The sequence below is a fragment of the Phocoena sinus genome, chromosome 2, assembly GCF_008692025.1.
Source record: "Phocoena sinus isolate mPhoSin1 chromosome 2, mPhoSin1.pri, whole genome shotgun sequence".
Taxonomy (NCBI): Eukaryota; Metazoa; Chordata; class Mammalia; order Artiodactyla; family Phocoenidae; genus Phocoena; species Phocoena sinus.
The window spans coordinates 128,216,090-128,238,717 of record NC_045764.1 but is presented as its reverse complement, the minus strand read 5'-3'; the positions used below and the strand labels follow the sequence as shown (position 1 = coordinate 128,238,717).

Genomic DNA, 22,628 nt, shown 5'->3' with positions numbered 1-22,628 from the left:
ATCTGTTTTTCGTTAATACAGATTGCTGTTCTTCGTACTTATGTTTCCCATGTATATTTATGTTGCAAACATCACTGATAGCTCATGACACTTTTATGCCTGAAGTATGAAGAATTAATGATACCAGGTTAAAAATCTTATTTTAAAATTCTGATTCGCAAAATATCTTTGAGGAAATACTGTAAAAACTAAATTTCTACGGATTCTCTCTTAGGACCCTTTTTATGCAATTTGATATAGTTTTTGTAATTTGAATGACAGACTTTAAAACAGCTTTCCTCAATCATATCTTAGAAATAAATAAAATACAAGTTAATTGGATACTTTTTCAAATTAAAGAATGTCATTTTAAAAAAGATTTGCACTTATTGCCACAGTGATACATGCTTGAGAAATCTCACTTAACATTAATTTATATCAGGGCAATAAGATTAATGTTTTACCTTTCAGAAAAAAACGGAACTTCTTTGCAGGGGTCTCCTAAGTGGCAGGGAAGGATTAACAACCAATTATTAACCAAACAGAAAAGCCTAACAGCTGTCTTTTCCAGAAGAAAAACAATCTGAATATGAGACAATAGCTGGAAGTTTCTTGAATTCATCTTGAAAAGACTTGAAACTTCTTATATTTTCCAGATTTATGCTGGAGAGAGTTCAGGTAATTTGAATGAATGGAAAGGAGAAAGTAAGTTTGTGGGAGAGTAAGGATGTGCTGTAGACAGATTTATTTTCACAAGGTTTAAATTTCGATTTGTTACTAATGTAATCATAAAAAAGGTTTGAAAGAAAATAGTTTTGTAATGACTTGACAGTAGTAATTCCTGCCAATTAGTTATTACTTAGACTTTTAGGAAACGCCTTATCTCAGGGGTTAATTTCATATTACTGTATTTAGCAGAAGTACAAAAAACAAGTTGTATAATATCTTAAAGGGTTTTATGGCCTAGCACGTTCTACATTTAGCTGTGAAATTTGACCTTTAACATTTTGGCCTACAGGCAGTTACTGTATGTGCCAGAGGAAGGAATTCTGCTGTTAACAGGAAGTCTTTAGTTGGAATACTAAAGGCAGATTGAATTCCTTTGTTCTGCGCCTAAATAATTTAGTTCTATGCAATTGTAAGTAACAAACTTTTAACTTTTATTTTTAAAGACAGCTAAAGAAATCAAGTGATAAAGATCAAATTAAAAAGTTCCAGGCCTTACCAAAAAAAAAAAAAAAAAAAAAATACTGGAGTTGTGTTTACTCCAGGAAATGCATAAGTATTAGTTAACCAGAATCTTCTTTTGAGGAAGTGTTAATAATCCTTAGGAGCACAACTTTATTTGTAGTTATTTTGGAGAGGAGGAAAAAAGGCAGTTGGTTTAGTTTAATCCTTATATCTTTTTATCAGCATCTTGATTATAACATGGGCTGTAATGTTTAGTATTACCCTGGAGGTTGTAACCGTCATTAGAGTTCCATATTCTATTTTATTCTCTGTAGCCACTTCAACATGAGGAAACAAGAATTTTTGAGCTTGTCTCTAAGGGCAGATCTTGTAGGTATCTGCCACTTTTGTATGACAGTAAGTTCTTTGGAGGCATATCTAGTGAAAGCTTGGTGGAGAGACAAAGTAATACTTTATCTGTGTCTTTGGGAAATCATGTATGTAGCTTATTAATGTTCTAGTTTATTTTATGTAAGTGGAAGGTGCTTGTGCCATTAATTCCTGCAAATGGAAGTTATTTTGAAGATTATGAATGTCACTCATTCTTTTCTGGGACTAATAATTGAAATTATGGAAAACTATTTTTTCCCTTGTAGCTCAGAAACAAGTTCAGAAGTATAGATTGCATTTTCTTTTATTAGTGGCAGTCATATTTTCTTTGAAGAATTACAGTTGATCTTTTGGGGTAAGATTACGTGGTTGGTAATAAATTTGTCATTTGACCTTATATCATCTGTGTGGCCTTTGGTAAAATAACTTACTTGAACCTTTGTTTCCTCATCTGTAAATTGGTAATGATACCACTACCTCATAGCGCTGATTGAGTATGAAATAGTACATATGGAAAGGGCCAGGGACAGAGTAGACATTCGTAATTGTTAGTGCTCATGTTTTTTGTAAGGTATCATATGCTCTTGTATGCTTTTTCCAGATTTGGCATGTTTGGTTATTGAAGTTTCAGCTTTCTAACTGAACTTAAGAGTGGAGGTCCGGTGTGTTAGAGCTTGATACAGCTTTTTTTTTTAAGTCTGCTAGACTTATTTTATTATTGATAATATTTTATGTTTTAGATTGGTGGTTTCCAGTCTTTTTGTACAATACATTCATCTCTCACTAGTTTTATAGAATTATCCAAATAATAGTTTGAAAAAAATTTAGTGCACGTGGCAGCTTCAGAAAGTGGGGGGGTGGTTTGTCATTGAAACTAAATAAACTGTCATTGAAACTAACTAAAAAGGTTAGGAATCATGGTTTCACATGGCATTGGTAAAGCTGATGAGCCTATTTGGGACTTCGTGGACTTCATGGCTCCCTTATCAATAACTTGCAAGGTTTAGTTCCTGGACACAGAGGTTTTACAGAGAGGTCTTTGTGTTTCCTCTAAATGTGAATTTCAAGTTTATCATGGTTTAAAATCTGCTGTTTGGTACCTACTATTGTTTACATGTAACAGTACATGTGTTTCTAGATTTAGGCAAGTTCAGTATATGGAAATTTGGATTTTCTAAGCAGATGAATGAAATTGTCACAAACTCTCTAAGCCTGTACAGTTTTAAATTACTATAATAGCTTTTTGTTTTTAATGCTACATTTAGAAATCTGTGTGTTTCCAGGGGGACCTCTGTCAGGCCAGAATGCTGTGGGTCTTATCAATAACTCAATATGAATACATTGAATTGATTATAATTCTTTTAAAAAATTGCTATCCTTGGTTGTGGCTAGTACTACAACATTTTTAGTGATGGACGTATGAGAAGGTATAAAGCCACTGCATGCTTGAACAGCATGATTTTAGTTATTTGCTATGTGTTTGTCTTTAGTATATTGGCTTATTTCTTTTCTCTTTAAATATTTTCTCTTTAAGTACTGAAGTTGCTTAAGCTACACTTACTAAATAAACGTTCAGTTGCAGGTGACAGAAGCCAAAGTCAGTTTCACCAAAAGGCTTGTTAGCTTTGTTTTGTTTTATAGTCACCATATGTTTTAGAAATGTATGCCTTTCTTCCCAAAGGGTACTGAGCAAGAGTGATTTTCTTTTCCTTCTTGCATTTTCTGTTCTGCCAGAGTACTTCATAGGTGGTGTTGTGTACATTCTATTGCATCAGTTCCAGACACACATAATGACTGATTTCTCTTTTTGTGATATTAAATTTGATCATGGGATCAGATGTCATACCAATTCATCATCATGATGTTGTCCATCAGCTTTTCACCTATTGATTTGGAAGCCATTAATCATTATTGGCTAGATCCAATATTGCTATTCATATAAGACAGGATAAATGGTAGATCTTTTCCTTTACTTACTATTTTTCAGAATAGTCAGTTGATACCCTAACCACCTCCAGAGGTAACCACTGAGGTTTATTTTTTTAGTGTCTTTATGAACTTGAGGATTAAAAAAAAATTAAATACCAAACTTTATTTGGATTTCACCAGCTTTTTCCTTAATACTCATTTTCTGTTACAGGATCTAGTGCAGAGTACCACATTGCATTTAGTTGTCATATTTCCTTAGTGTTCTTTGGTGTATGACAATTTCTTAGTCTTTTCTTTTTTTTTTTTGTGGTACGCGGGCCTCTCACTGTTGTGGCCTCTCCCATTGCGGAGCACAGGCTCTGGACGCGCAGGCTCAGTGGCCGTGGCCCACGGGCCCAGCCGCTCCGCGGCATGTGGGATCTTCCCGGACCAGGGCATGAACCTGTGTCCCCTGCATCGGCAGGCAGACTCTCAACCACTGCGCCACCAGGGAAGCCCTCTTAGTCTTTTCTTGTTCTTCATGACCTTGACAGTTTTGAGGAATACTTGTCAGATATTTTGTAGACTGTTCCTCAGTTTGTATTTTGTCTGATGTTTTCCTCATGATTAGACTGGGTTTATTGGTTTATGAAAAGAATACCACGGAGGTGGAGTGTCTTCATTATATATGAAGGAGTTACATGATCTTTATATTGACATTATTGGTGATGTTAACCTTCAGCACTTGGTTAAGATTTGCCAGGTTTCTCCACCATAACAAACACTGCATGTTTGTTCTTCCAGTTTTTATCTTCATCTTTCTTTCTTTCCTAAGCACACCTATTTTCTCTATTGTCTTTACGTCTGTTTTGGGGGTTCTTGCTTTGCTTCTTTATGGTCTTCCTTCAGAGAGTTGATTGCTTCATTCTTTTTTCTCTTTTAATTTATGGCAGTGGCAGAATATTTAATTGCATTTTTCTCTCTGCTTTGGGACTTTTTTTTTTAATATAAATTTATTTATTTATTTTTGGCTGCGTTGGGTCTTTGTTACTGTGTGCCTGCTTTCTCTAATTGCGGCGAGTGGGGGCTACTCATTGTGGTGACTTCTCTTGTTGTGGAGCACGGGCTCTAGGTGCTCAGGATTCAGTAGTTGTGGCTTACGGGCTCTAGAGTGCAGGCTCAGTAGTTGTGGCGCACAGGCTTAGTTGCTCCGTGGCATGTGGGATCTTCCCGGACCAGGGCTCAAACCCGTGTCCCCTGTATTGGCAGGAGGATTCTTAACCACTGTGCCACCAGGGAAGTCCATGGGGCAACATTTTTTTGAATGTTCTTTTTTAATCAACTTTGTACCTTTTTGCCCCTTTAATTTTTCTTATAGAATTGATGTTGTGCTGTCCTAATTATACATTATTGAATAATTAGGGTTTTTCTCTGCCAGTTATTTGAAATTGGCTCCTGTGGTTGCGAGGGGTGTAAGGGGTTGTGTAGGGAAAAGGAAAAATTACCAGGGTAGTGTGTTGGGCTACTTGGTTTTACGCAGTGCTGTGTTCTTATTTCCACTTATTTCTTTACTGTTCTTCTAGCCCAGCTGCTTTTGGCAGTTTTTGTATGTATATTAGATTTAGGGGTTATACCTCTCTAATTTTTTTTTTGAAGTCTAGTTGGTTTACAGTATTGTGTTAGTTTCAGGTGTACAGCAGAGCAATTCATTTTTTGCAGATTGTATTCCACTATAGGTTATTACAAGATACTGGGTATAATTCCCCGTGCTATACAGTAAACCCTTGTTGCTTATCTATTTTATATGTAGTAATTTGTAACCGTTAATCCTGTACTCTTGATTTGTCCCTCCCTTCCCCTTTTGGTAACCATAAGTTTGTTTTCTATGTCTGTAAGTCTGTTTCTGTTTTGTGTATAGATTCATTTGTATTATTTTTTAGATTCTACAAATAAATGATATCATGTGGTATTTGTCTTTGTCTGACTTATTTCACTAAGCATAATATTCTCTAGGTCCATCCATATGTTGCTGCAAATGGCAATATTTCATTCTTTTTTAGAGTTGAGTAATATTCCATTGTGTGTGTGTGTGTGTATATATGTGTGTGTATACATATATATATGTATGTATACACACACATATATACACCATATCTTCTTAAGCCAGTCTGTTGATGGGCACTTGAGTTGCTTCCATGTCAAGTATTGTAAATAGCGCTGCTATGAACATTGGAGTGCATGTATCTTTTCGAGTTAGAGTTTTCCTCTTTTCCAGATATATGCCCAGGAGTGGAATTGCTGGATCATATGCAACTTTAGTTTTTTAAGGAATCTTCATACTGTTTTCCATAGTGGCTGCACCAATTTACATGCCCACCAACAGTGTAGGAGGGTTCCCTCTTCTCCACACCCTCTCTGGCATTTATTACTTGTGGACTCTTTGATGATGGCCATTCTGATCAGTGTGAGGTGATGCCTCATTGTAGTTTTGATTTGCATTTCTCTAATAATTAGCAACATTGAGCATCTTTTCATGTGCCATCTGTATGTCTTCTTTGGAGAAATGTCTACTTAGGTCTTCTGCTCACTTTTTGATTGGGTTATTTGTTTTTTTAACATTGAGTTATGTAAGCTGTTTGTATATTTTGGATATTAACCCCTTGTTGGTTGCATTGTTTGCAAATATTTTCTCCCATTCCATCGGTTGTCTTTTCATTTTGTTTATGGTTTCCTTTGCTGTGCAAAAGCTTGTAAGTTTGAGTCGGTCCCATTTATTTGTTTTTGCTTTTTTTTTGCCTTGGGGACTGATCTAAGAAAATATTGCTACGATTTATGTCAAAGAATGTTTTGCCTATGTCATCTTCTAGGAGTTTTATGGTGGTGTCTTAAATTTAGGTCTTTAAACCATTTTGAGTTTATTTTTCTATATGGTGTGAAGGAATGTTTTAATTTCATTATTTTACATGTAGTTGTCCAGCTTTCCCAGTGCTTCTTGTTGAAAGAGACTGTCTTTTCTCCATTGTATATTCTTGCCTCCTTTGTCATAGATTAATTGACTGTAGGTGAGTAAGTTTATTTATGGGCTTTCTATTCCGTTCCGTTGATCTATGTGTCTCTTTTTGCACCAGTACCATGCTGTTTTGATTACTGTAGCTTTGAAGTATAGTCTGAAGCCTGGGCGACTGATACCTCCAGCTTTGTTCTTTTTCTCAATATTGCTTTGGCAACTCTGGGTCTTTTGTGGTTCCATATAAATTTTAAAATTATTTGTTTTCATTCTGTGAAAAATGTCATGGGTGTTTTGATAGGGGTTGCATTAAATCTACAGACTGCTTTGGGTAGTATGGCCATTTTAGCAATATTAATTCTTCCAGTTTAAGAGCATGGAATATCTTTCCATTTCTTCGAATCCTCTTCAGTTTCCTTTATCAGTGTTTTGTAGTTTTCAGCATATAGGTCTTTCACTACCTTGGTTAAGTTTATTCCTAGGTTTTTTTGTTTTTGTGTTTGTGTTTTTTGGGTGAGGTTTTAAATGGAATTGTTTTTATCTTTACTTTCTCTTTCTGATATTTCATTATTAGTGTATAGAAACACAACAGATTTCTGTATATTAATCTTGTATCCTGCTGCCTTGCTGAGATCATTTATTTGTTCTAAAAGTTTCTGTGCAGAGACTTTAGGGTTCTCTTTATAGAATATCTTATCTGTGAATAGTGACAGTTTTACCTTTACCCTTCCAATTTGGATACCTTTTATTTATTTTTTTTGTCTGATTGCTGTGGCTAGGGCTTCCAATATTGTATTAAGTAGAAGCAGGGAGAGTGGGCATCCTTGTCTTGTTCCTGAATTTAGTGGAAAGGCTTTCAGCTCTTCACTGTTGAGTATTATGTTGGCCATGGGTTTGTCATAAATGGATTTTATTGTGTTGAGACATGTTCTCTCTATACCCACTTTGCTGAGTTTTTATCATAAATTGTTGTGGAATTTTGTCAATAGTTCTTTCTGCATCTGTTGAGATGATGATATGGTTTTTATTCTTCAACTTGTTAACGTGGTGTGTCACATTGATTAATTTGCAGATATTGAACCATCCTTGCATCCCTGGGATAAATCTCACCTGGTCATGATGTATGATCCTTTTAATGTATTGTTGAATTTGATTTTTATATTTTGTTGAGGATTTTTACATCTATGTTTATTAGTGATATTGGCTTGTAATTTTTTTGTGGTGTCTTTGGTTTTGGTATCAGGGTGATGCTGGTATTGTAGAATGATTTCATGGTCATTCCTTCCTGTTCAATTTTTGGAATAGTTTGAGAAGGATAGGTGTTAACTCTTCGGTAAATGTTTGGTAGAGTTCTCTTGTGCAACTGTCTGGTCCTGGTCTTTTGTTTTTTGGGAGTATTTTTTTATCAGTGATTCAGTTTCATTACTAGTAATTGGTCGGTTTGTATCTTCTATTGAATATTTCTTCCTGGTTCCATCTTGGGAGATCGTGCATTTCTAGGAATTTGTACATTTCTTCTAGGCTGTCCATTTTATTGATGTGTAATTATCCATATTAATCTTTTACGATCCTTTGTATTTCTATGATATTTGTTGTAACTTTTCCCTATTTTTCCTGATTTTATTGACGTTAGCCCTCTCTCTTTTTTTCTTGATGAATCTGGCTAAAGATTTATCCATTTTTCTTACCTTTTCAAAGAACCAGCTCTTAGTTTCATTGATCTTTCCTTTTTTTTTTTTCGATACGCGGGCCTCTCACTGCTGTGGCCTCTCCTGTTGTGGAGCGCAGGCTCTGGACGCACAGGCTCACTGGCCATGGCTCACAGGCCCAGCTGCTCCGTGGCATGTGGGATCCTCCTGGACCGGGGCAGGAACCCGTGTCCCCTGCATCGGCAGGTGGACTCTCAACCACTGTACCACCAAGGAAGCCCATTTCCTATTGCCTTTTTAGTCTCTATTTCATTTATTTCTTCTCTGTCCTTTATGATTTCTTTTCTCTTAGTAACTTTGGGTTTTGTTCTTTTCTTCTAGTTCCTTTAGGCATAAGGTTAGATTGTTTATGTGAGATTTTTCTTGTTTCTTGAGGTAGTCTTGTATTGCTATAAACTTCCTTCCCTTCCTCTTTTGTCCTGTTCTCTTCTGATTTGATGACTAACTTTAGTGTTTGGATTCCTTTTTCTTTTTTGTGTGTGTATCTATTGTAGATTTTCGGTTTGTGGTTACTATGAGGTTTGATATAGCAGTCTATATATAAACAAGATTGTTTTAAGTTGCTGTTCTTTTAACGTCAAATGCATTTCCAATATCCTGCATTTGTGTTCTCCTTTTCTCACAATTGCTGGTTTTGATACACTTGTATGTGAATGATTTTCTAGCTTTACTGTATGTTTGCCTTTACCCGTGAGCTTTTCTATTCGTAATTTTCTTGTTTCTAGTTGTGGTCTTTTCTACTTAGAGAAGTTCTTTTAGCATTTGTTGCAAAGCTGGTCTGGTGGTGCTGAATTCTCTTAGCTTTTGTTTGTCTGAAAAGCTTTACATTTCTCCATTAAATTTGAATGAGAGCCTTCCTGGGTAGAGTATTCTTGGTTGTAGTTTCTTCCCTTTCATCACTTTTAATATATCATGCCACTCCATTTTGGCCTGCAGAGTTTCTGCTGAGGAATCAGCTGATAACATTATGGGAGTTCCCTTGTATGTTTTTTGTTGCTTTTCTTTTGTTTTAATATTTTTTCTCTTTAATTTTTATCAGTTTGATTACTGTGTGACTCCGTGTGTTCCTTCTTGGGTTTTTACTGCCTGGGACTCTCTGTACTTCCTGGACTTTGGTGACTGTTTCCTTTCCCGTGTTAGGGAAGTTTTCATCTATTATCTCTTCAAATATTTTCTCAGGTCCTTTCTCTTTTCTCTTCTCCTTCTAGGACCCCTATAATGTGAAAGTTGGTGCATTTAATGTTGTCTCAGAGGTCTCTTAGACTGTCTTCTTTTCATTTTTGTTTTCTTTATTCTGTTCTGTGGCAGTGATTTCCACCATTCTGTCTTCCAGGTCACTTATCCATTCTTCTGCCTCAGTTATTCTGCTATTGATTCCTTCTAGTGTTTTTTTTTTCGTTTCAGTTATGTATTGTTCATGTCTGTTTGTCTGTTCTTCAGTTTTTCTAGGTCTTTTTTAAACATTTCCTGCATCTTCTCAATCCTTGCTTCCATTCTTTTTCCAAGATCTTGGATCATCTTCACTATCATTCTGAATTCTTTTTCCCATAGGTTGGCTATCACCATTTTACTTAGTTGTTCTTCTGCGGGTTTCATCTTGTTCCATCATCTGGGACCTAATCCTCTGCCATCTCCTTTTTCTAACTTTCTGCGATTGCTGTTTCCTTTCCACAGGCTGCAGGATGGTAGTTCTTGCTTCTGCTGTCTGCCCTCTGATGGATGAGGCTGTCTAAGAGGCTTGTGCAGGCTTCCTGGTGGGAGGGGCTGGTTCCTGCCCAGTGGTGGGTGGAGCTGGGTCTTGTTCTTCTGGTGGGCAGGGCTGTGCTCAGGGAGACTTTTCAGCCACTTGTCTGCCGATGGGTGGGGCTGTGTTTCTGCCCTGTTGGTTGTTTGGCCTGAGGTAACCCCAGCACTGGAGCCTACAGGCTGTAGGGTAGGGCTAATGGCAACCTCCAGGAGGGCCCACACCAATGCATACTCCCCGGATCTGCTGCTGCCAGTGTCTTTGTACCTGCCATGAGCCACAGCCACCCGTCACCTCTGCAGGAGATCCTCCAGTACTAGGCAGGTAGGTCTGGCCCTGTCTCATATGGGGTCACTGCTTTTTTCCCCTGGGTCCTGGTGAGCACGAGACTTTTTGTGTACTCTCCAAGAATAGAGCTTCTGTTTCCCCAGTCCTGTGGAAGTCCTGCGATCAAACACCGCTGGCCTTCAAAGCCAGATTCTCCGGGGACTCCTCTTCCTGTTGCTGGACCACCGGGTTGGGAAGGCTGACATGGGGCTCAGAACTTTCACTTCTGTGGGATAACTTTGGTGGTATAATTGTTTTCCAGTTTTTGGGTTGCCCAGCCAGTGGGTATGGGATTTGATTTTATTGTGATTGCGCCCCTCATACTGTCTTGTTGTGGCTTTTTCTTTGTCTTTGGTTGTAGGATATCTTTTTTGGTAGGTTCCAGTATTTTTTTGTCAATGGTTGTTCAGCAGTTAATTGTTATTTTGGTGTTTTTGTAAGAAGGGGGTGAGCTCACATCCTTCTACTCTGCCATCTCGAGCTAATCTCTTCTGTTATAAACTTCCATCTCAGAACTACTTTTGCTGCAGTGTGTAGATAGTGGATTCTTGTGTTTTCATTTTCATTTGTTTCCAGGTATTTTTAAAATTTCTTCTTTATTTCTTCAGGGATTCGTTGGGTTGTTTATTAGCTTAGTTTAGCCTCCACTTGTTTGTGTCTTTTGCTATTTTTTCATTGTAGTTGATTTTTAGTCTCAAAGGGTTGTGGTTGGAAAAGATGCTTGACATGATTTCAGTTGGCTTAAATTTACTGAGATTTGTTTTGTGGCCTAGCGTGTGCTCTGTATCCTGGAGAATGTTCTCTGTGCAGTTGAAAAAAAAATGCATATTCTCCTTTTGTGTGGAATGTCCTATATATATTAAGTCCATTTGGTCTAATGTGTTGTTTAAGACCAGTGTTTCCTTATTGATATTCTGTTTGGGTGATCTGTTCATTGATGTTAAGTGGGATGTTAAAGTCCCCTAGTATTGTTGTGTTACTGTGAATTTCTCTCTTTACATCTTTTAATATTTGCTTTATGTATTTAGGTGCTCCTATGTTGGGTGTATATATATATATATATATATATATATATATATACAATTGTTATGTCTTTTTCTTAGATTGATCCTGTAATCATATGTAATGTTCTTCATTGTCTCGTGTTACAATCTTTGTTTTAAAGTCTGTTTTGTCTGGTATAAATATTGCTATCCCTGTTTTCTTTTCATTTCCATTTGCATGGAGTACCTTCTTCCATCCTGTCATTATCAGTCTGTGTGTGTGTTTGGATCTGAAATGAGCCTCTTGTAGGCAGCATATATATGGGTCTTTTTTTTTTTTCTGTATCCATTCAGCTACTCTATGTCTTTTGGTTGGAGTGTTTAGTCCGTTTACATTTATAGATATGTACTTATTGACATTTCTTAATTGTTTGGCGGGTTGTTTGTAGATCCTTTTTTTTTTTTTTTTTTTGCGGTACACAGGCCTATCACTGCTGTGGCCTCTCCCGTCGCGGAGCACAGGCTCAGCGGCCATGGCCCACCAGCCCAGCCGCTCTGCGGCACGTGGGATACTCCCGGACCGGGGCACGAACCCGCGTCCCCTGCATCGGCAGGCGGACTGCCAACCACTGTGCCACCAGGGAAGCCCTGTAGTTCCTTTTGTTCTCTTCTCATGTCATTTGATGACTATTTTTAGTGTTATATTTGGGTTCTTTTTCATTTTTGTGTATTTATTATAGATTTTTGGTTTGTGGTTACCATGAGGTTTATATATAGCCATATATGTGTGTGTGTGTATATATATGTGGTTAAGTTGGTGATCTCTTAAGTTCAAATGCATTTTAACAACCCTGCATTTTTACCCCTCCCCCCGACATTTACCGGTTTTGTCATGTTTTACTTCTTTTTGGTTTGTGTATCCCTTAACTTCTTATTGTGGATATAGATGATTTTATTACTTTTGTCTTTCAACCTTCCTAATAGCTTTATACTTGGTTTTCTGTTGGGCAGAGCCATGTCCCAGGGTCCCTGGCTATAGGGCCCTGTGGGGTCCTGGAGCTGGTATTGGCCCGCAGGTGGGTGGGGCTGGTTCCTTATACAGCTGTCGGCATGGTCCTGGCAGTCCCGGAGCTTGTGTTGGACCACTGGTTGGTGGGACCGGATCCCAGGTTGGCTGCCTAAATTGGCTTAAGGTGTCCCAGATCTGGTTTTGGCCTGCTGGTGGATGGTGCCAGGGCCCAGGGGGTCCTGGGACTGGTGCCATCCTGCTAGTGGGAGGGTTGGGTCCTGACAAGCCAGGCTGCAGGGCTGTAGTGGTCCTAGGGCTGATGTCTGCCTGCTGACAGATGGGGCCGGGGCTCAGGGGATCCAGGGGCTGGTGCCCACCGACCAGTTGGTGAAACCAGGTTCTGGGACTAGTGCCAACTCACTGGTGAGCGGAGCTAGGTCCTGGGGTCTCTGACTACAGGGCCCTGGGGGTCCTAGAGTTGTTTGTCAGCTTGCTGGTGGGCGGGTTCAGGTCCCAGGGGGTTCTGAAGCCAGTGCCTGTCCACTCGTGGTTGGAGCCAGGTTCTGAGTTATCTGGCTGCAGGGTCCTGGGGATTCCAGGACTAGTGCTGGTGCCCTGGTATGTGGGTCTTGGTCCTAGGCCTTCTGGTGAACAGGGGCATATCCTGGAGTGGCTGTGGTCACAGGGGGTTTTAAGGCAGATGGCCTGCTGGTGAGTGGGGCTGTGTCCCAGCTGGGCTAATTGTTTGGCTTGACCTGTTGTGTCCCAATACTGGTGCCCATAGGCTGGTGGGCAAGGCCAGGTTCTGGTACTAATAAGTTAGAGGGAGAATTCCAAAACAGTGCTTGCCAGCACCAGTGTCTTTTTGGTGGTAGAAGAAGCTCCCAAAATGTCTGCCACAAGTGTCTGTGTCCCCAGGGTCAGGTCCAGTTTCCTCCTGCCTCTCTGGGAGGCTTTCCAAGACTAGCAGGTGGGTCTGACCCAAGCTTCTTTAAAATTATTGCTTCTGCCCTGGGTCCCGGAGTGTGTGAGGTTTTGTGTATGCCCTTTAAGAGTGGAGTCTTTATTTCTCACAGCCCTCCAGCTCTCCTGAAAGTGAGCCCTGCTGGCCTACAAAGACAAAGGTTCTGGGGGCTTGTCTTCCTGGACAGGGTCCTTCCTGAGCCCAGTGTGGGACTTGGGCCCCCTTGCTTCTTGGGGAGAATCTCTACAGTTGTAATTATCCTCCTGTTTGTGGGTCACCCATGTGGGCGTAAGGTTCTTGACCATACTGCGTTTCCACCTTTCCTATCAGTCTTGTTGTGGTTCCTTCTTTGTATTTTTAGTTGTAGAAGATCTTTTCTGCTGGTTTCTAGTCTTTCTCATCAATAGTTCCTCTGTAAATAGTGGTAATTTTTGGTGCGCCCAAGGGAAGAAGCAAGCTCAGGGTCTTCTTACTCCACCATCTTGACCACACCCATTTCATTTCTTTCGTCATTGTTTTGTAGTTGTCAGCATACAGATCTCACAATTTTTTTGTTAGATTGATGTGTAAATATTTAATTTTTGGGAGCTAAGTGGTATAATTTATTTTTAATTGTTGTTAGTATAGAGATGTTAAATTGATTTTTGTATGTTGACCTTATACTGTGTTATCTTGGTAAACTTACTTAATAGTTTTATGGTACAGCCAGGTTATTTTTAAGAAATTACAAACTGGGAATAGTTTTACAAGTTCATTTTTGCTGTTTTAGATGAAATGTCAAATCTTAAATCTTGAATGAGGTGAATTTTTCTGTTCCTCACTTTTCCTTTAGCAGTATACATATAATATTTACTTATTAGCTTTGTTAGTAGTTAAATTTTGTATGGCCTGGTGATGAAAGCATCAACCAAAAAAGCCTGATTTCAAACAGGGAGCCTAGTTTCTCTCTTCTTTTGTAATTAAATAATAGTAACACTGGCTAGTTTTATGAAAAATTTTATTTGCAACAGTAAAATCATGATTTTTTTAACAGGAAGAGTACGATTGGGATAGTTAATTTTGTAAGTGTTTTTCATATGGCATATTTTTTAGCTATGAATAATTGTTCTATTTCTTCTCTTTTTCTCTTTCTTCTCAGGTATTGGGAGAGTTGCTGCTACATCTTTAGGAAATTTAACTAACCATGGTTCTGAAGATTTACCCCTTCCTCCTGGCTGGTCTGTGGACTGGACAATGAGAGGAAGGAAATATTACATAGATCACAACACAAATACAACTCATTGGAGCCATCCTCTTGAGCGAGAAGGACTTCCTCCAGGATGGGAGCGAGTTGAGTCATCAGAATTTGGAACCTATTATGTAGATCACACAAATAAAAAGGCTCAATATAGGCATCCCTGTGCTCCGAGGTAGACTATCAACTTTATCTTAACTCTTTGTTTTGGGATTGTCTAATGTTAGATTTTGAACTCATATTTTTATCAAAGAGAAAGATGTCCTGAAGTTTGATTTGAAAACTTTATTTTTCACAGCTTATGAGATTTTTTCCTCTGGACTTATATTTAGTAATGAATGACTTTAATAATTAAAAAACAACTTTTTAAACAAACCTCAAAAACAGGATCAATATTCTTATGATCAGATTCTGCTTTAATATGCCAGAATGCTTTTGTTAAAGATACCCAGAAATTAAAGTAAATAAATAGAATATCTGCCTCTTTACATTTAAATTTCTATAAAAAATACACATCTACCTTCTAATGTGTCAGAATATATTTTGAATTATGTTTTGCTGATTTTATTCAATTTACAGATATTTTATGTTTTTTAACTGTTGCCACACAAGAAAGTGAAAATTATCTATTTTATTTATTTATTTTTGGCTGCATTGGGTCTTCATTGCTGTGCATGGGCTTCCTCTATTTGCAGTGAGTGGGGACTACTCTTCATTGCACTGTGCGGGCTTCTCATTGTGGTGGCTTCTCTTGTTGTGGAGCACGGGCTTTAGGCACGTGGGCTCAGTAGTTGTGGCGCATAGGCTTAATTGCCCCATGGCATGTGGGATCTTCCCGGACCAGGGCTTGAATCCATGTCCCCTGCATTGGCAGGTGGACTCTTAACCACTGCAACACCAGTGAAGTCCCTACATTTTAATATTATCACCCAGAAAACTAAGCTTTGTCATTATTGTGCTGTTTTAATCATTTTACATATTTGGATTTTTAATTCAAGTTTGAAAAACAGTTTTTTTCCAGTGATTCCATTTAGTGGCACTCAGTGTTTATTGAGCAAGTGAGGTTGTCATCCATTCAAAAGAACCAAGTCAGCCTCTCTGCCTGTGTTGGGCTCTGGCCCCTTTGCCTGCTCTCCTTACCATCTCAGGCAAGCTGCTGCTCTCCCTGGCTTCAATTTGCCGGCCTGTGACATAGGGGTAATTTGTAGCCTCCCTCCCACCTGATCACAACCCTTACCCAAGGGCAGGGATGAGTTCCACGTATTCCTGCTGTGTCCCCGGCACCAAACACACAGGTAGATGTTTTGTTGAATGAATAGATGATAGAAATGCAAAAAAAAAAACCCTAAAAACCCCCAACAAAACGTGGTTACAGTTTGCTGTCACTGGATCTCAGAGGCTTTCTGGTCCATATAACCAGATTTGAGAGTATATTGAGCCTGGTTTTCTGTTTATCATCATTAATTTTATATTGAATATTATTATAGAATTTTATAGTTTACAAAGCATTTTCACAATTAGTTAATTTGCTTCTCTTAGCAACTCTGTAGACTTTAAGCAGGAGAGAATAAACGCCTTCCTTAAGCTCAGATAGGTAGTATTAGCATCTATTTGGTTGTCTGTATTATGCTAATCCTTATACAGAACTTTTGACATATATTAGGTCATTTAATCCTTAGGAGAGTCATTTTTGGTATGAATTTATTCTGGTTTTACAAATAAAAAGGCTAAGGTTTAGAGAAGTGAAGCAGTTTCGCTTACATTCGTGCAACTTGTAATCGGCCAAACTGAGGTTAACCCGCACTCCCCCCAGGGTGTATCTGACTTCGAAGCCTCAGTTCTTTCCCACCTCCCAGTTGTGCTATCAAGGAATATTTCACTTTGCACCTACTTATGAAAGAAGAGTTGAAGATAAAATTCAGTGCCATTTGCACATTGATCTTTAAATTGTTAACTACAGTCTAATCCAACAGTTACTTGAGTCCTGGTTTAGTACTGGAATGATCTTTCCTGATACACACATAAACCTTTATGTTTGGAGGCAGGCTCTTCCAGTTTTATCTCCAAGTCTGGAATAGGCCATTATGGTCTCCCGGAATTCAGTCTTTAACCTTCAAGTGGGTCAGTGCTTTCCTTAGCATCTTCCCATTAAGAGCCCTTACCCCACCTTGCTGTTCTTTCCTTCCCCCCTCCCCCAACTTATAGGCTGTTAGCACTAATTAAAAGCATGGTCTTTTTTTTTTTTTTTTTAAGTCTCTGACTTAAAACAGGTTCTAAAAACAGGTTCTAATCAACCCTAACTCCCATATGCTCTCTTAAGGTGGTAAAAGTAGAAAGGAAATAGTATAGTTATGTGGATATTTCAAGCACAGTACTCACTCCTACTGTAGTACCTGTTCCAAACCCCCTTTTCAGCCTAAAGGAGAAAGAAAATATCCATTCTTATTTTGAGAAAAATTATCAACTTTTCCAGTATAAATTTATAGCTAATTACTAGTTATTACTAAAATTTGATTCTAGTTTTAAGCCTCTGTATAAAGATTATAACTTAGCTCTGACTTTTTTAATAGCCTTCTTTAAAGTTGCCCTTGAAAAGAATAAATATCAGCCAGATGAAATCTCTTAAAAATATGTAAAGATTTAGCTTAGTTTTATATCCATCACTAGTGACATACAAGTTTCCAAGAGAAGGTACATTTTACTTCCCCTATAGTATGGTTTTAAAAAAAAGCCAGATCCTTATGTTTTTTAGGTGGTAGAAGTTTGGGCAAGAGGGACATTGAAAAACACTTAAGTATTATTCTTATATTTCATGTTTTATTTAGGGCCTTTATCCTAATGAACATTGATTGTTTCTTCTTAGTGTACCTCGGTATGATCAACCTCCTCCTGTCACATACCAGCCACAGCAAACTGAAAGAAATCAGTCCCTTCTAGTACCTGCAAATCCTTATCATACTGCAGAAATTCCTGATTGGCTTCAGGTTTATGCTCGAGCCCCTGTGAAGTAAGTGAATTTACAGCACAAATTTTTGTTGAGTGGTGAGTAGAAGCCTGAATGGAGTCTCTGGGCTGCTTAAAGCACACAGCACCATTTAAAAAAAAAATATTATTTAAAAGCCCATTGTTATTTAAAGAAGGGATATCACAGCTTATGAAGTTGAAAAGTCATTGATTAGAAATAGAAGTTTTACAAATATTTATTGAATCTTCACTTTCTATTGTGTGCAGACCTAGGCTATTACAGGGATGCAGTAAAAACCTTACATTCTCGTAGGGGTAGAATAACTTGTAAATAAGTGATGCAATACCTGTGATAAAAGGAAGGAACCAGGTAAGTCCTAGGTACATAGGTGAATCAAAGCGGGACACAAGGGTATTGAGGAAATAGTATGTGTGGTGGTTCAAGTTCTGGGAGGAGGTGATCTGTGTTCACTGATAGCTTTGTTACCCTGGGAAGGGTGCTTAACTTAGTTTTGTTTTCTGTAAATTGGAGATAGTAATAGTACCTTCTCTTAAGGTTATTGAGTATTCAATAAAATAATGCATCTAAAATATGTATCACAGTGTCTTGCACATTGAGAGAGCTTAGTAAATGGTTACTGTTATTATCGTGGGTAAAGGTATAGAATAGTGGTTAAGATCACTCAGGAAGGAAACTGTCTGGAAGGAAAGCGTGATTTCTGTCTCCATCACCTACTTACCGAATGATCTTGGGCAAGTTATTGAACTTAGTTCTAAGTGTTTTTCCTCTACTGAAATACAGGGGATAATAATCTTATCTACTTTACTTGGTGTGGTGAGGCTTAAAAGTGATCATGCTTTTTTTTTCTTAAATATTTATTTATTTTTGGCTGCACTGGGTCTTAGTTGTGGCATGCAGACTCTAGTTGCAGCATGCATGCGGCATCTAGTTCCCTGACCAGGGATTGAACCCCGGCCCCCTGCATTGGGAGCATGGAGTCCCAGCCACTGGACCACCAGGGAAGTCCATGATTGTGCATTTTAAATCAAATGGCACAGCGGCTGACTTGAGTAAGCCCTTAACAATGGTTTCTTATTATTATGAGTGAGCAAGGAAAGCTGCACCAAAAAGGAAAATCCATGCACTCGTTTTTAAAGATGGCTATGAGTTTGCTAGGCTCATTGAGGATATTTGTTGGGTGCCATAGTAGGCACTGTTCTTGGAATATAGTCATGAATAAATGAAATATTTGCCTCAAAGAGCGTCTCTCTTCTGGGAAAACAGGAGTAGGTACTCAGATCAATAATCCAGTGTGGTAAGGATCAGTGACAGTGGTATATACAAAGTGCTATGATTTCAGAAAAGGGGATGTCTGAAAGTAAATAGTTATTGATAATCCAGTGCTTCCTGTACCATACTGTGCTAAGTTTTTAAATATGTTATCTCATATAATCTTCCCAAAACCTATTTTACAGCTGAAAAAAACTCTGCTAAGATCACACAAATATTAAGTGGTAGATTTCAAACCTTTCTCTCTAACTTCAAAGTTCATACTCTTAACTTTTATCATTACTACTTCTTATTTAATAATAATTATCACTTACTGAGTATCTATTTAAATTCCTGGTACTTTGCTACATATTTTACACATAATAATTGCATGTACAGTACTGTTAACAATTATATAAGGTGACATTTTGCAGCCTTACTCTTAATATTCCATTTGTATTTCAAAAACCAAAACTATCAGCATAAGATAGCCCAAAGAATAGTTTTTAGAAAGTTTAAGATGATTGTACAATGAATTTCGAATAAAATAATTAAATCTCATAAAGTTACTGGTCATTTACTATGAACTATTTGTTAATTCTTGGCCAACATAACATTCCCTTACATTCCCTCTGATCTTTTCGGTCTATAAATTCATGGCTGTTGATCTGTGTGGCCTGATGCAGAGAGACAAGATGATATTATGAGGGTTGTAGTCTAAAATCAGTTTTTTTTTTTCTAAGTCAAATTTAAGCCTTGTCAGTGTAATTTTTAAAAAGGTTTTAATTATAGATATTATTATACAGAGTATAAACAGTGCTTGTCAGAAGTTTGTTTTTAGTTTATTTGAAATTACATAGACATTCATCCATAAAATTAAGCATGGCTTGGTGTCTTAGCTAACCTACAGAAACCTCTTTACCTGATAATATCCATATACTGTAGGAATAGGATGAGGAATGATAGCAGATGGACTTTTCTTCCCTTTTTCCCTCTCTTCTTTCACTCTTGATACCACTTGATCTACTGCTCTCTGTGGCCTTTGTTCATATGCTGATCCTAAGTCATATGTAATACGTGCATGTATTTATATTTCCTTAAGTCTGGAAGAATATGTGCTTAACTGTTAACCTTTGTTATTTCTGGGAGTTGATAAGATTGAGTAGGGTTATTCTTTCTTCTTTATGTTATTTCTACTCTATAGCCGTGGTTAGAAAGAAATAACATAAAAAGCTTTCCTTCTTGGGGGAAAAAGATGGTACTTAAATGGAATTCTTTGCTTCTGATGAAAAGAAATAGACTCCTAAAGATTAAAGTCCCTTTCAACTCTGGCTCTGTGAGCTAACTATAGAACTTTAGGAAACTAGCAACTTAAGTTTTTTTCAAATAGATCAGAACTCCTCCCAGAATGGGCCAGTGAGAAAAGAGAGCAAGTACTTCTTTTCTGCTTAAAACAAGAGGTCTAGGTTACCTTTTAGTTGATACTAAATTTTTGTCTCTAAACAGGATTGGAAATGGTTAATATTGTTCTATCAACAGAAGGTGAGTTGTTATCCATGAATTAGGTAATGGAGAATCAATTACTCATCCAAAAAATTAGCTTATTTCTTCCTTTTGTTTAACAAACAATTGACATTATCTAGCTTTCTAAAATGCTTTATTTCTATCTCTAGCAGTAACTTACCAAAATAATTTTTGCATATACTTCCAGAACTGACTTAGAACAGATAATGTTCTAAATTTTTATTTATTAATTTTAGTAAAGGTATGTTTGTAAGTTTGCTCTCAAAAGTCTGTAACGTATCATGCACCTGTAAGCAAGGTGAACTATAGGATAAAATTAAAAGATTTAATCTTTAACGGGAAAAAGACCATCAGGAACATGTTTACTTTCCATTATTCCTCATGCCCGCCCCATCCCCCAACACCAGTCCCCAACAGCATTGTGGCACAGACTCTATTTTATCCCTGTGTCTGTGATCCTGCAGTATCACTGCTGACTCACTTCTGGGTGTAGGAGGAAAGGAAGAATGGGCATACTGTTACATAAGACAGGCACAGGGAACTTGGGCTACATTACAATACCCGGGGCTGGAATAGCAGTACTTTTGGCTCCTGAAGGCAGCATCCACTGGAGTGTGAACAAGGTTTTTTGGTAGCATTACAGCAATTGTTGTTTGCTTATATGGGTTATTTATAAGTACTGTTTGAATAGAATACTGCTGTAGGAAAAATGTAGCAAGAGAGATGCTATGAGAAAAGGATACTGGAGTAAACAGCCTATTTTCTGAATGATTTACCTGTATATTTAGAGTGTAGTGGCTAAGAAGTTAAACTGAAGCAGATTATTTGGCTCCTTAAGAAGAAAAGAATGGGAATTACATACTTTTCTTAAGAAAAGTGAATGGCGGGCATAAGCAGAAGGGAAGTCACTATATAGAAACAGCAGGGGCAAGGATTTGGAATGCAAATTGACACATTGCATACTTTTCTCATCTGTGGTTTTCCTTAGAGTACTTTTTCTTCTTCCCAAAGTATTTTCACTAAATATTCTGATTTTCTTGCTTCTACACAAAATCCTATTCTTGATGCTAAATGCTGTGATTGGGAAGTCAAAATTGTCTGAAGCTTTTTTCTTTTTCCTTTTTTAAAAAAAACTTGAATGCTTATACAGAATGATATTCATGTGTTACAAACAAGTTTGATATTTATCAATATTACCATATTCTTCTCCCTTCTTTTCCTTGCTAGAATACCCCAGATGATAAATGAGCTTTAACGTTCTTATAGTTCACCTGGCATAAACTTAAGTATCTTGAATCAGTAGACATTGCTGAAATGCCCCTTAGCAATGGAATTCAGACTTGGGAAGATTAAGGTTTTTTGTTAGGAGTTACGAATTTGTTTCAAACAAATAAAATCTTAAGGTACATGAATGGCAGAGGTTCTAGGAAATACCTTGCAGTTGTTTCTTCATGGAGGCTCATTGAGTATTTCTTGTCGTATTTCTCCAATATATGTTGGCAAATAGTTGGAGTTTCCCACTAAAGAGAATATAAAGCTTTCTGCCAAGTATATCTTTTAGTAAATTTGCAGTGCTCAGTAAGTAAATTAGTAAATTTGGGATCCAACAAAATACGTTTACCTTGTGATTTTTGTGTACTGTGCTGTGCTTTTGGTATTCCTGGAACACATGACCAGGTTGTTCAGAAATGTATGTCAGCATACCAAGCACAGTCTATAGCTCATACTGGCTGCTCTGTATTTGTTTACTGTTTCCCTTTTTAAAAAAATATTACGTGATCCCCTTGGAATAAGATGGTAAATGAATTACCAAACAAAGGAAATGGGTAGGAAATGTTATAAATGATTATTAAGAATAAATTTACTAGAATTTACAATTAAAGTTCTTCCTATTATGTCTGTTGTGCAATATGATTTGAGAAGTATAACTTTAATACAGGTATATGCCTTGCTCTATAAAAACTTGTTCAAGTTTTTTCTCTAGTCTTAGTAGGTATTATCATTCAAAACTATTACTGTGATGTGCCTTAGTCCATATAGTTTTCTGCCTTTCTGATCTTTTAATCACTAAACAATTTTGCAAGAGATATGTATATAGCCTCTTTAGGTTTCATCTATAAAATGAGAAGATTGGAGTAGAGTGCTGTCTTCAGGTCCCTTTCAATTCAAAGTGTAAATTACTGCTTTAGTAGTTTGTTGTATACTTCATCTCAGTATGTGATCTACTTACCATTGAAGAAGGACTAAACACCTTCTGAACTGTATATAAATAAAAACTTAACGTGAGTCCGGCCCCACATGGTGCAGTCTTCTACAGTCTATTTATTCTGTCATTTTGAAAACAGCTTATTCTTTCCTTTCTGCTTGAGTTTTTCTGTATTTTTTGTTGTTTGTTTGTAATATTGTATACTCAACCTCAGGATTATTCAGCCCACAAATGATGGTT

The 22,628-nt window shown here is 37.5% G+C and overlaps 1 protein-coding gene across 1 annotated transcript in view; it reads left to right on the top strand.

Annotated features, from left to right (window-relative positions):
• Positions 1–22,628, top strand: part of SAV1 (salvador family WW domain containing protein 1) — a 31,089-nt gene that overhangs the window by 6,502 nt on the left and 1,959 nt on the right. The window contains exons 3-4 of the mRNA XM_032621215.1: positions 14,329–14,599; positions 17,288–17,431. Of these exons, the coding sequence (XP_032477106.1) occupies positions 14,329–14,599; positions 17,288–17,431 (415 nt within the window). The remainder of the gene's footprint in view (positions 1–14,328; positions 14,600–17,287; positions 17,432–22,628) is intronic.